The sequence below is a fragment of the Athene noctua genome, chromosome 14 (genome assembly GCF_965140245.1).
Source record: "Athene noctua chromosome 14, bAthNoc1.hap1.1, whole genome shotgun sequence".
In the NCBI taxonomy this organism is placed as follows: Eukaryota; Metazoa; Chordata; class Aves; order Strigiformes; family Strigidae; genus Athene; species Athene noctua.
The window spans coordinates 21,082,674-21,094,935 of record NC_134050.1 but is presented as its reverse complement, the minus strand read 5'-3'; the positions used below and the strand labels follow the sequence as shown (position 1 = coordinate 21,094,935).

The 12,262-nt window shown below is 56.8% G+C and overlaps 1 protein-coding gene across 1 annotated transcript; it reads left to right on the top strand.

Moving 5' to 3' along the window:
* Positions 1-5,289: 5,289 nt before the first annotated feature.
* On the top strand, positions 5,290-11,517 carry LOC141966218 (fas-binding factor 1 homolog). The gene is made up of 10 exons (XM_074918651.1): positions 5,290-5,748; positions 6,706-6,770; positions 7,307-7,357; positions 7,497-7,584; positions 8,144-8,224; positions 8,938-9,057; positions 9,950-10,094; positions 10,316-10,449; positions 10,821-10,923; positions 11,043-11,517. Exons 5-10 carry the CDS (start codon positions 8,161-8,163, stop codon positions 11,515-11,517), a joined length of 1,041 nt encoding a protein of 346 aa, XP_074774752.1. The 5' UTR covers positions 5,290-5,748; positions 6,706-6,770; positions 7,307-7,357; positions 7,497-7,584; positions 8,144-8,160.
* The last annotated feature ends 745 nt before the right edge of the window (positions 11,518-12,262 follow it).

Below are 12,262 nucleotides of genomic sequence, written 5' to 3'. Positions count from 1 at the left end.
AGAACTCCGCGGCTGCAGCGGCCGCGTCTCACACACACACACACTCACACGGGCACACAGACACACACACAGGAGCTCCTGACACTCATCACTCACAACATAAAGTGACAAATATTACAAATACGAAGATTCCATTAAGAACATCTAAAGCCTGTGCTGCATAACCCTGCCGCTTTTGGCGGGGGGGGGGGGCGAGCGCGCAGTGCCGGGCTCAGCCGCAGGCGGCTGCTCCGCGGCGGGGGGGTCGGTGAGGCCCCGGGCCGCCGCCGCCAGCTCCGAACGCCGAGCCCAGAGATCCACACGCTCGTTGTTTCAGGTAGAATACTGTCCCGGCGTGAATGCCGGTTTTTCTTCTTAAAAGTGTTAGCCAATTTCTAGGGGGCCAATCGATATCCCTGAGCCATCGCCTCCAGTACAGCTGTTGTAGTCTGAGTTTTTGCAGCCCGTTCTTATTAATGCTTAAATCTTTAATAACAGAAAAATGCCGTTCTTCCCAACGTGGCTGATGACTCGGCTCATAGCTTACACGAGTAAGAATTTTTCTTGCCGTGTCCATATTCCCTTGCACCAAAGTTATTTCGCCTCACTTTTACCTTTTTTTCGCCTACTTTTATCTACAGATCATCCCCAATTAAGGGAGGATACAGACCAGACAGTTCAGATTATTTTTCAGGATTTACAGCATCAGAGTCTAAAAGATTATCACACCATTCTGCTTCTTCAAACAATAAATTTGGCTCTTTAAAGTGTCCCTTAGCCTTGCCCAGACCAATCAGCGCGGCTAAGTTTTTTATCGGACTTACTCCCCGCTTTTCTAAAAAGCAAAAAGCTTGAGGGCTACCTCTTGTTCCATTGCCCTGCCCGGGCAGACTTGTTTTGATTCCTTTTCCTGTATCGTAGCTTGACAACCTTCAGCAGTATCCGATCAGTAGCTAACGACCAGTGCTGGCTTTTCCTAGGTTTCCCCAAATTCAGCCTTCATTATGGCCTTTCCTGGATATACCACTTCGGCCTATTCCTCAGTAGCCCTCTCGGTCCGCAATATCTCCTGAAGCAATATTGTGGATCCGCTGCTCCAATGTCAGACTTACAAATCCCGGCGCTTCAGGAGACGGCACACATCTCCTGCACCAGGCAGTGACCTTCTAGCCTTCCTGCTCCGAAAAATCCGTTCCGTTGCTTCCCGGGTTCCGTTCGGTGGAAAAGCAGGGTTCGGGTAACCCTGTTCGGTGCGCCACTTGCGACGGGCAGAGGAAGCAAGCAGCCAATTCAATGTGAATGATAGAGCAAGCTTCAACTTTATTGACAGAAATCACACCTTATATAAGCACTCTACAATAATCATGCATACTACTCACAAATCTATTGGATACATGTAAAAAGCTACATTATAATATCCCAGCCCCCTGTGGCATCTCAGACATGTCACAACATCTTCCCTCTTCTGGCCTGCCTCCTTTCCCAAGGTTGTTTTTTTTTACCATCGAGGCCACTGTGTACCTCAGTTTCTCTCTTTGTTAACATAACAGTCTGTTGTTTGGCATAACTGTACCCTGGGTTTATTCCTTTGTTTACCTCAGATGGCTGCAATCAGCTTCTGCAGAGACCCATGGCCTTGCTCTCTGCAAGCCGTTCTCCAGCAGGTTCTAACTAGTTTAGTCTTTGTAGTGGCTGGATAGTCATGCATGGGCAGTAGAAACTGATATAGTGGTGCTTTTAGATAAGACAGAGGTGGTAAACCAGCTGGAACCACTCTTGTTGTTCAAGAAATTGGCTGAGAGGATCTGCACATGCTCGGTGGAAAAGTACAAGGTGAGGAAGACTGTGAGCCTTCCTCCAACAGGCCCAGAGATGCCCCCCAGGAGTCAATGGGCAAGGCGGAGAACATAAACTGCTGACACCAGGCTCTAGAACTAACCCAGCCTCACTTATGCGTATGGATATTTGTGCTATGTCATCCAATGAATATGTATATCCACACTCGATCAGTTTCTGGTCAAATGTGCAGTGGTTGTGCAAGCTTTGTGGAGAAATCCCCTTGCACCCTGGCACCGGAGTAGACATCCCTGCTGTATAACTGTTTGAGTTGTAGAGCCTGTGTCCGTGAATCAGAACCAGAAATCGGAGAGAAGGGCTTTGCAGGGAGATCAGTGTGGCACAGCCTGGTATTGGCACAGAGTCTGTGGTCTTCATTTTGGTTTGGGGTCTGTTTTCCCCTGTTGAAAAGATCCCGTCCTGCTCTAGACTGTGCATGTGTGCAGTGTGCTCCCTGCAGCTCCCTGCAGCACACACGCTCCGAGCCTCGGCCCCAGAAATCATGGATGTATTTTGCTGATCTCTTCATGAAAACTTTCATCGTAGACATCCAGCAGGGAAGAGGTCAGCCTAGTCCTCTTATGTTCAAGAAAGCGGAAAGTAATTGAAACCAGAAGCTGGTGAACCCTAGGAGGAATGCAGCAATAAGCACAATTCCTTGTGTCAGAAAACAGCTGCAGTGATAATTTGTCTTAGTTGCAATTTGATGCACATATAATCTGCTTTATTCCAGGTGGTTTTACTACCTTTTGAAATAGCCGCTATAATGCAGAGCTGCAGTGCAGAAGAGGGTGTGACACCAGCCTCTGGCTTTCTTAGAGTGCTCATTTCCAGGTAATATATATTTCTGAGAAAAAAACTAGCAAATTTACATATAAGCTCTGTAATTAGACCTTCATCTTCACTAGAGTAATTTCCAGTGCCCTGTAAGACCCGACTGGTTTTAGAAAGGCCCAGCAGCCCCATCCCTACTGGTGCTGCATCCATGGGCCAGCTCCTGTTGGGCTGTGCCTGCGCTGCTCCGGGTGCCTTGCAGCAGTGACGGGATGGGACCAGGTTGAAGTCTGACAGCTTCTCACCCAGTGATCTCTGCATTTGCACCACACCATTTCTTAACTTAGTTTATATTTTTTTCACATTTGAAAAGGTGTCTGTTAAAGGGAGCCATTGCTCTGAACATGGGTGTGCAGCTAAAACCTCGCTCCCAGGCCACGGCACCCAAATTGAGTTGTGGTGGACCACAGTGACCTGGGTTCAGAGCAGCAAGCCCAAGACCTGAGCTCGTCTTGCTCGGACTGCTCAGCCCCAGAAGATGCAGCTTTGGGTTTTCCTGAGGGCTGGCAGGATCCTCCACAAGTGCAGAGGTGGCACTGGTGTGTGACCTGCCGTAGGGAATGGCTCTGTGGGTAGGAGACTGATCCTGCATGATCCTGGGGTTTAGATGAAATGGTTGAGCTGTCTTTCAGCCCAGGGAGTGCAACAAGAAGTGTCTCTCTACAGGAATAGGACCAAAACCCACACGTCCTGGGAGCAAGGTGTCCACCAGCTGAGCCCAGGAGCTCCCGAGCCGCAGCCAGGTTTCCTTCTGCCACCCCTGCTTCTGACACCGACTCTTAACACCTGTCTCCACTTCTGCTGGGAAGGTGAGGAACATCAGCCCAAAATCCCCAGGCTAAGAAGAGGTTTGATTTCGGGTCTCCAGTGTCCTGTCTGCTGGTCCTGCTGGGGGCAGCCAGAGCCGGTCAGAGGGGCTGAGCTCTGCTCAAGCTCTCCGAAGGCAGTGACAGGCTCTGGGACTGACACTCCAGGCTTGAGTGCTCAGCATTGGTTCTCAGCTCACGCTCAGTAGATCCCCCTTTCTTTTAGCAGACTTTGTGAACCATCCTCCTGAGGTGCTTAACGATCCTCTGCACAGCACAGGGAGCTTCATGTCCAGCCCCAAGAGTCTGGATTTCACCCTGGAATCCAGTACCCAGAAGCTGGCACCCAGATGTCCGCAGCCTGCTTTGAGTCTGGCCCAGTGCGGCGGGCGGAGGAAGCAAGCAGCCGATTCAATGTGAATGATAGAGCAAGCTTCTACTTTATTGAGAGAAATCACCCCTTCTATAAGCACTCTACAATAATCGTGCATACTGCTCAGGAATCTATTGGATACATGTAACAGGCTACATTATAATACCCCAGCCCCTTGTGGCATTTCAGACATGTCACAACATCTTCCCTCTTCTGAACCTGATTTTTCTCCCAGGGCGTTCCTTTATCATACACAGGTCATAATGTACCTTAGTTTCTCTCTTTGTTAACATAACAGTCCTTTGTTAGCATAACTGTACCCTGTTTTTTTTCCTTCGTTTACCTCCGATGGCTGCAATCGGCTTCTGCAGAGACCCATGGCCTTGCTCTCTGCAAGCCGTTCTCCAGCAGCCCAGCCTCTGTCCCTTAGAGGAGACAAATTATTCCTGTGTGATCTCTGCAGAGTGGGAAAAATAGCCACTTTGCCAGAGTGAAATACGGTGTGTTTCTGAAGCAGTTGCTTTCTGAAAAACTTCAGACACGTGGAATAAAAGCAGTACTCTTTCTTGTGCTTGCTGAAATTTTGGAATTTCCTTGCTTGGGTTGAAAGACCTGCAGTGTCCTCCTCATTCAACTCTCATTGTCATTTATGAAAAGACGTTTAAGTTTTAGATGTATCATGGCACTTTGTGATTTTCACTTGCACGAACCTCTGTCATCCCTATTCATGCAGCTTGTCAGACATTCAAAGGCTCCAAGGAACAGACAAGTCTAAACAGAGCAAGGTTTGTTCACTTGTTTCTTGAGCCAGAAAAATCTAACGCGTGCTGCTCTTAAGAGCAAAGAAAAAAGGCCAGAGTCTAGATGTGCAGATTCATCTGCACTCCCCGAGCCTCTCAGCATTTGGGCTTTGCAGCGTAACAGACCCATCTCCGCCCTTGCTACGGGCTCCCTTCTGATCAGATTTTACAGCAACGATTATCTTGAGAAATGTTTTCGTGTAACGATGGAGAACTGCTAGCAATAGGAGTGTGGCTGTTGTAGTGAAAAGTGGGGCCTTTTCACATCGCAGGCACGTAACAGCAACGGCTGCTGTAGCGGGTTGCACGGTTCATGGACCAGAATGACTTATCTGAAGGGAACGAATGTGTATTTTTTTAGCTACGAGCCCTTGCTGGGCTGGGGAGAGCGGGCAATGAGGCTGCAGCTTGTGGACATACTGGACGGCCCGAGTCCGAGCATTTGAGACAACGGCTGCCTACAGATGGTTTTAAACAATCCGGTACGTTCTTGGTGCAGTGCCCAGCAGGAGAGCTTACCTGGGGCACTCCCAAGCTTTGAAGGCTTCACCTGTGGTTGACATTTCCTCTTTTAAAAACCGGGTGCGAGACTGATGGCGAGGCGGGGGCTGGATGAACGCGGCCCTGGGAGAGCTTCTCCAGCCCCGTCCTGCCCCCGGGCCGCAGCGCTGCCCCCGGCGCTGCCCCCGCCTCAGCACGCGGGGGGTGCCTGTCCCTTTAAGAGCCGCGCGGGAGGGCAGCGCGGCCGCGCGGCGCGTGCGGAGCGGCGGCGGTTGGGCCGTTGGGCGCGCGGCGAGGCGAGGCGAGGCGGAGCGGGGCGGCGGCGGCGGCTCCCCGGGGCGGCGGCGGGACTCGCTCCTTCCTGCGCTCCCGGGCAGCGCCGCAGCCTTGTTCCGAGCGGGCGGGCGAGGCGGAGCGGCGCGGGGCCGGCCGGGCGCGCTGAGCGGGGCCCCGGCAGGAGCGGGAGATCGCGCGGGCCGGAGGTGACGGGGGCTGCCGCGGGCCGGGCCGGGCCGGGCGCTGAGGAGACCCTTGTGCCCCTGCAGGGAGCGGCGGAGGCGAGAGCGGCAGGAGCCGGGAAGGCGGCGGGAGAGCGGGGGAAGGCCGGGCCGCCGCGGTGGTGAGTGCGGGGAGTGCCGGGGCGGGCCCGGGGAATGCGGGTTTGTGGCGCCGGCCCCTCGGTTCGGGGGCGGCAGGGACCCCGCGGGGGGCGGGAGGGGCTGTGCTCGCCGCTGCCGCCGGAGTTGGGATCTCTCGGGGCGTTTGAGGGGCCGTTTCCCAGCCATCGGGGTCGGGAGGGGCTTTGCTCTTGCTTGTGGGGCGCTCTGGAGCCCCGTGCCCCTGGCTGCGGCGTGTTCTGGGAAGGAGGAGCCGGACCTGCGCCCCTCTCTGAGGGCGTTTGTCTTCCTCCGTAGGCTGCGAACCCCCAGAGCAGTTTCCACGCTTCGTAGCCTGGGGCGCGTTCCCTTCGGTGTCCGTCGGTGCTTTGTTGTGGTGGGAACTCGGGGCCAGAGGCGGGGGGGCAGCGGGCTCAGGTGGGGTCCTGGCCGCGGCGATGGTTCCTGGGCCTTGTCTGAGAGGTGCAGCCGAGGCGTCGTCTCCTTGCTGAGCAGAGAGACGCTCGCCTGCCTCTGCCGCCGAGGGGGTTTGCTTGTGGGGGTCCTGCGGGCCTTTCCTGCGGGCTTTCCCCAGACCGGGGCAGAGTACCTGCCCTTAGTTCAGGTCTTCGCCTCACCTAAAGCCCAGGTGCCTGTTTGGGGCACTCTGGCAGCCCCGGACACTGAAGCGGCACCTTTGGGGTTGTCCAGGGTCTCTGAGACACTGTGGGGTGAGAACTGCCAGCTGAAGGGCTGCTTGTGGCCGGTGACTGAACGGGAAGCTGCAGGCTCCTTGATAAAGAGGAGTCCTTTTTGGCTGGGTGAAGTGAACTCTTTTATCTCCTTGTCTGTCACCCGACGTGGCTGCCGCGGTGTGCCCGTGCGGTGCCCTCCGCCTGCCGCCACCTGGGCTGGCTGTCCCCAACGCGCCCTGGCTGAGCTCACAGGTGCTGCTGCTGACCCCCGGGCTTGTGTCGCAGGTCCCACGTAGTGGAGGATTTATTTCTTCGACGGATTACTTTCAGAGGACGCGGAAGGTGCAGAGGTGAACGCGACTTTTGGGAGAGAGCCTGGGTACCCTGAGGGCTGGGCCTGAGGGGGGCCAGGCTTGCCCCTGGTGTCAGCCCAGCCAAGTCAGCAGTGGGGTATCGGGGGGAACCATGGGGTGTGGCTGAAGAGGTGACCCCTGTCTGGCATGGCTGGGGGGGAGCCGGGCCAGGGGAGCGGGTGGATGGCGGGAGAAGAGCTTGCGGGTGCCCTGGGTGAGCTGGAGCAAAGCCGGGGAGCACGTCGTGCTGCAGCCCAGCCCTGGTGGGTGCTCTTGGGAGGAAGCGCCGCAGGAAGGACCCTCACCCAAAGCACCGGCCTGGGTGTTGCTGACGCTTCTCTGAGAGGCAGTAGGATCTCAGCAGAGGAATTGAGGCACGGGGGGGTTTCCGGTGAGGGACACACCAGGAGGAGCTGGGCATGTGTTCTCCCATTGCCAACAAGGAGGAAACGCGGGGTCTGGAGCACAGAAGCGAGGGGTGAGGAGTTCCCAAAGTGTGCTTGTCTCTGACCTCTGCCCTCCTCGGCATGCAGGGATCCAGTGCCTCCGGCAGAGAGCCCCAGGCTCTGCTGCAGAGCCTGAAGGTCAGTGCAGAAATACCCTTTGCCTGAGCCCCGTGTGGGCTGCAGCGGTGGCCTCCAGCCCCAGCCTCTGAAGGGAGAAGCGGCGCTGAGGCAGGAGTAGCATTCGCCCTGCTCCCGTCGCCGTCCTGTTGCTTTCCAGGACTTGGACGACCTGGAAGTTGATCCGCTGGGAGCGTCGAGAGCCGGTTCTGGGCCAGGGCAGGCAACCGTGAAAGGCCCTGGGAAAGGTGAAAAGGAGATTCTGCTCTTCTTGTGGTAGGCTGGTTTCAGACGAGCAGGGCGTATTTTCTTCTGCAATAGGGAATGACAAGTGGCTTTGTTCCCAAAAGTCTTTTTTGGGGCTGTCCCAGCCATTGTGGCCGTGTGTTGTCCCTGGGTTGATCCCCGGCCCGGCCTCGTGTCGTGCTGTGGTAACATCACTGCCCTCCGCAGCCACAAGAGCCGTGCTGCTGCCTGCCACCAAACGCCACTTGGCAGTTGCCTGGTGCTGGTCAAAGACCAGGGATCTGCTTGGCCTGTGTGGAAGGAGAGCCAGGGGGTTGTGGTGAAGATGTGCCTGTCCCCAACCTGTCCTGCTCTTCCCCAAGGCCTTTTCTCCTTCTCTGCCTGCAAGGAGGCCCCTCCAGAGAGGTTGCCACCCCACAGGGCCATGAGGGGACTGACTGTGTGTCCCGGGATGTGCTTTTAGGGAAGGGGTCTGCCACCAGAGAAGTGACCTTTGGCCAGGGTGGGAAAGGGACATCTCCGCAGGACCTTGTCTGTGAGAGCTGCGGCCTCTCTTTGCAGGAGAGTCTGGACCTGCGATGGAGAAGAAGCCTCTGTCGTCCTTCACTGCTTCCCGACAGTACAGGAAATTTAACTTTGAAGGTAGGATGTCGCTTCCCTTCAGCGCGTGGTTGTGTGGGGGCAGCTGAGGACTCTGTCCTTGCTCTTTGCCCGTAGCTTGCCTCTTCTGTCACCCAAAGGCTCGGCTGGTTAATGACACAGAGCATCCTTCACCCCTGCGATGCCCGTGCCAACCTCATCCCTTAGAGGTGACCAAAGGCAGAAAAGAAAAAAGACTGCTCGGTGTTGGAGGCCCTCCCCAGGGTGGGGCTGGGAGAGGATTCCTGAGGGCGTTTGCTTTTTCAGCCCTGCTTTGGTTTTTAATGCCTGTCTGCAGCACTGGGAGACCCTTGTGTCGGGGAGGGGGGGATTCTGTCCCCCTTCCCAAGACGGGAGCCGGTTTCCTGGCACAGCTGAGATCTGGCTATCAGAGCCTGTGCTTTACCTGAGGTCAGCATCTGTTCCAATCACTAATTGGCTTGGGGTGATGGAGGTGGGCTTTCTCCTCCCCTTTGTCATTGCCTAAAGAGTAGTCAGGCGTTAAAGCACCCCACTGCTGAGACACTCGCGGGTGTCCCAGGTCTGTGCAGAGTCTGCGTTCGTGGCTTTGGGCAGAGATGATCTCCTGTCCCCACGTGCACGTGGTGGGGAGCAGTGTTTGGCTGAGCACAGAGGCGTCGTTCTCAATAACCTCGGTTTTGTTGATTTGTTTGTGTTGATTGTTTTATTTTCTGCCCCTACGGGGTAACTGCCAGATTTAGATGATCCTGTGTTGGGGCTCTTGTCTGATGAGGAGCAGGATGCTCCCAAGAAGCCAACTCTGACAGGTGCCGAAAGCATCCCTGAGATGCAAGGAAAACAGAGCAAGGAGCAAGGTGAGCAGGGTTGCTTGATGCATCCTCTTTGTATTAAATGAATCAGCAGCCTGGATGAGTTTGTGTGATGTCCAAAGGTTAAAGGAAAGCCAGCTAGTGGCATCTCTCGTTAACCAGTATGGCCCTTTAGGGAGCAGCTTCGTAGCAGGGTTACAGCTGGTAACAGCTCCCCGAGTGTTCAATATTTGCAGTGTGCTAGAGGTCACAGAACTGACTTTTCCTTTCTGGGACTGGAGTCTCAGATCTTCCCTTGGAGCTCATCCAGCCTGTTCTGCACACTGCCAGAGGAGAACCAGTGTTCTGGGTCAGGGTTTGGGTGGCTGAGGGCATTGCTGATGCACCCCAAAGCACAGTTGCACCTCTGGGTGGGATCCAGCTGCAGTGTGACCGTGTCACAGGCACTTGTGTCTCCTGTTGCTGCAGCAGGGATGCCAATGGGTCTGGTAGTGCCCTCAAACCTCCTTTCACCCTGAAAAATCTTCTCTGGACACGGGTAGCTGCTGGTGGCTTGGGGCAAGGACTAAGGTGCATTGGTGGAAGAGGGACTTGGGGCAAAGGCGGGCAGGAATTCCCTGAGTGGAAACTTGCAAAGCTGAAGAAGCTGCTGGTGTCCCCCCGAGCTGGAAGCCTCAGTGTCAGTGACACCCAGCAATGTCCCATCAGTGGCCACGGACCAGGCGGTAGTTTGTCACTTGCTGTGAGATTTGGTCACCGAAAAGAGATATTTTAAAAGTGACTCTGTAAATGGTCCTGAGAGTTGAGAGCAGTCAGGGCTGCTCTGATCTCTTGCTGGGGGGGAAAAAAAGAAGAAGAAAAAAAAGAAGGGAGACAAGCCCCCAAGCCTAGCTCCAAACCTCTTACCATGTGTGATTCTCTCCCTCACCCCCCCCAGAGCCACGCGCAGCCCAGACGCCCCTGCGCACCGCGGCCCCAACGTGGAGGAGGAAGGAGATCCCCTTTGACGAGGACATCAGCGACCTGATGGATGCCATGGGACTGGGCAGCAGCCCGGGAAGAGATGGCAAGAAGGCAAAAGAGTAAGGGCAGTGCAGGGGGGCGGGAATAAAGGAGGGGATGGCTTGTGTCTTGAGATGGTGCCACCATGGTGGGTGGGGGATGCTGAGCTTGTGCCTGTGGGTCTGCGCAAGGGGCAGGAGCAGCCTTGTGTGGCAGAGAAGAGCCAGAGCAGGCTGTCAAGGCTGTGTGAGGAGGAAGAGCCCTGCCTCTGGGAGAAACCCATCTGCCGCTGTGTCCCCAGCAGAGAGGAGGTCCGGCCAGCCCGCGCCATGCTGGACGAGTTGCTGGGACGAGGCTCCGCGTCCAGAATCCTGGAAGAGCCCGGCCTGGGAGAGCGCCGGGAGGTCACACAGAAGTACCACCAGAAGCAGCCGGGTGAGCAGAGCCAGGGATGCTGGGACGGGCTGCAGAGGTGGCAGCACTGGCTTGGGCGAGCGAGCTCGATTTCTACTGCCCTTGCAGGGGAAATGCCCTTTGCGCCCTTGCGGCAGCTTGGCAGCCTTTGCACAGGGTCTGTAACTCGGCTGCCTTTGGCCGTGGGCTGAGTTCCAACAAAAGTTTTCCCCAGCCGTGCTGAGGAGACCCCTTGCTGTCCGGTTTCTGGGCACGAGGTTTCCAGCGGTGTTTTCCCGGAGGCAGCAACATCAGTGGGAATTGCAGGGCGGGAGGAGGAGGAGGAGGAGGGCTGGAGCCTTTGCAGCCGGCTGCTCCTCTGGGTGCTGAGTCAAGGCCACTTGTCTGAACAGAGAAGGAAGAGGGTTGGCGCAAGGAGGATTATGTGTTTGGAGCTTACCAGCCCTCAGTGGCCTCCACAGCCAAGGGCCAGCCGGCAAGAAGGCAGCCTGTGAGGTATTGTGCTCTCTGTGTCTGTAGCTCCAGGCACCGGCCACGCTGCCCCTGCAGCGGAGCGGGCAGGGTCCCCGGTGTCCCCTCGCAGGCAGGGATGCAGCTGCTTCTCCTCACAGCAGGTTTTCAGCCGAGAAGAACGGTGAAGTTAAAGCAGAGCCCCTCTCCAAAGCTCCCCCGTTAGCCAGCCAGAGGCCCGTGCAGGGCCGCAGGAATCGAGGTGACTGGCGGGGCTTGAAAGACGAAGACTTTCTGGATTTGGAGCTGTCATCTCCACCGAAGGCCAGTCCTGCAGCAGCTGGGCGGCCTGGCCCCGCCAGACAGCTCCCGGCTGGAGAGGAGGCAGCTGCTAAACCTGCCCCAGAGGAGGAGGAGGAGGACTGGCTGAGCGCTGCCTTATCCCGCAAAAAGGCCCAAGCGCAGGCTCAGCCGTCGGAGGCAGCACAGCGGGATCCCTCCGGAGATGCCAGCGCCCCAGGTGCGTTTTGTGTGGTTGTTGAGTTTGGGCAGCAGAATGCAGAGAGGGTCCCCCCCGGCCCTGCAAGAACGACCAGCCACAAAAAGGCCAGAGCCGCAGCATCGCCCTTGTCCATGTGAGCGCTGCCCGGGCTTTGCCCAGCCGTTGCTGGAGGGGGCTGCCAGGCTGCAGGATGCCACCATGCCCGTGTTGTGGCGTGGTGGGGACACGGTGCCGGGGCACACTGAGCTCCACAGTGCTGCCTGTGGGGTTTCAGGGGGCTGCTGGGGACTTGCTCTCTCGGAGAAATGGGTGGGCCTAAGTTCGTGCTGTCCCTTCTCTCTCCCTCTTCCCTCCTGCTGCTCCAACCCTCGTGCCACTAGCGCTGTGTGCTGGCAGACCCCCTCCTGCCCTAGGCTGAGGCTGAGCGCCACTCGAGAGGCCACTGAAAGTGGCTGAGGGGACCCAGCCTCCTCCCTAGTTGATGGAGGAGGAGGAGGAGGAGCTGTGCTTTTCCCCCAGACTTACTCTGCAGAGCGGAGTCCCCACCACTGTGTGTGGGGTGGGGTAGGAATGCGGGTCTGGATGAGCCTATCTGAGCCTCTGTCCCCATCCCCAGCTGCCAGAGTGTAGCAGGACCCTTCTCGCTCTGCCAAGGAGAGCCAGGCCCTCATCCTTGTGGGAGGGAGTGGTTGCCCTTGGCCTGTCTGAATCACAGACTTGTTCCCTTTTCAGTCCCTGCAGCCTTGTTCCCGGGAGAGCAGGAGACACAGGGCCCTGCCCCGCTGGCTCAGGTAGGTGTGCTGGGCCTGTGCCCCCGAGAGGTGCAGGATCGGGGTGGTGATCGTGAGCCCTCCCGTGCCAGCTCAGGGTCACCCAGCCCTG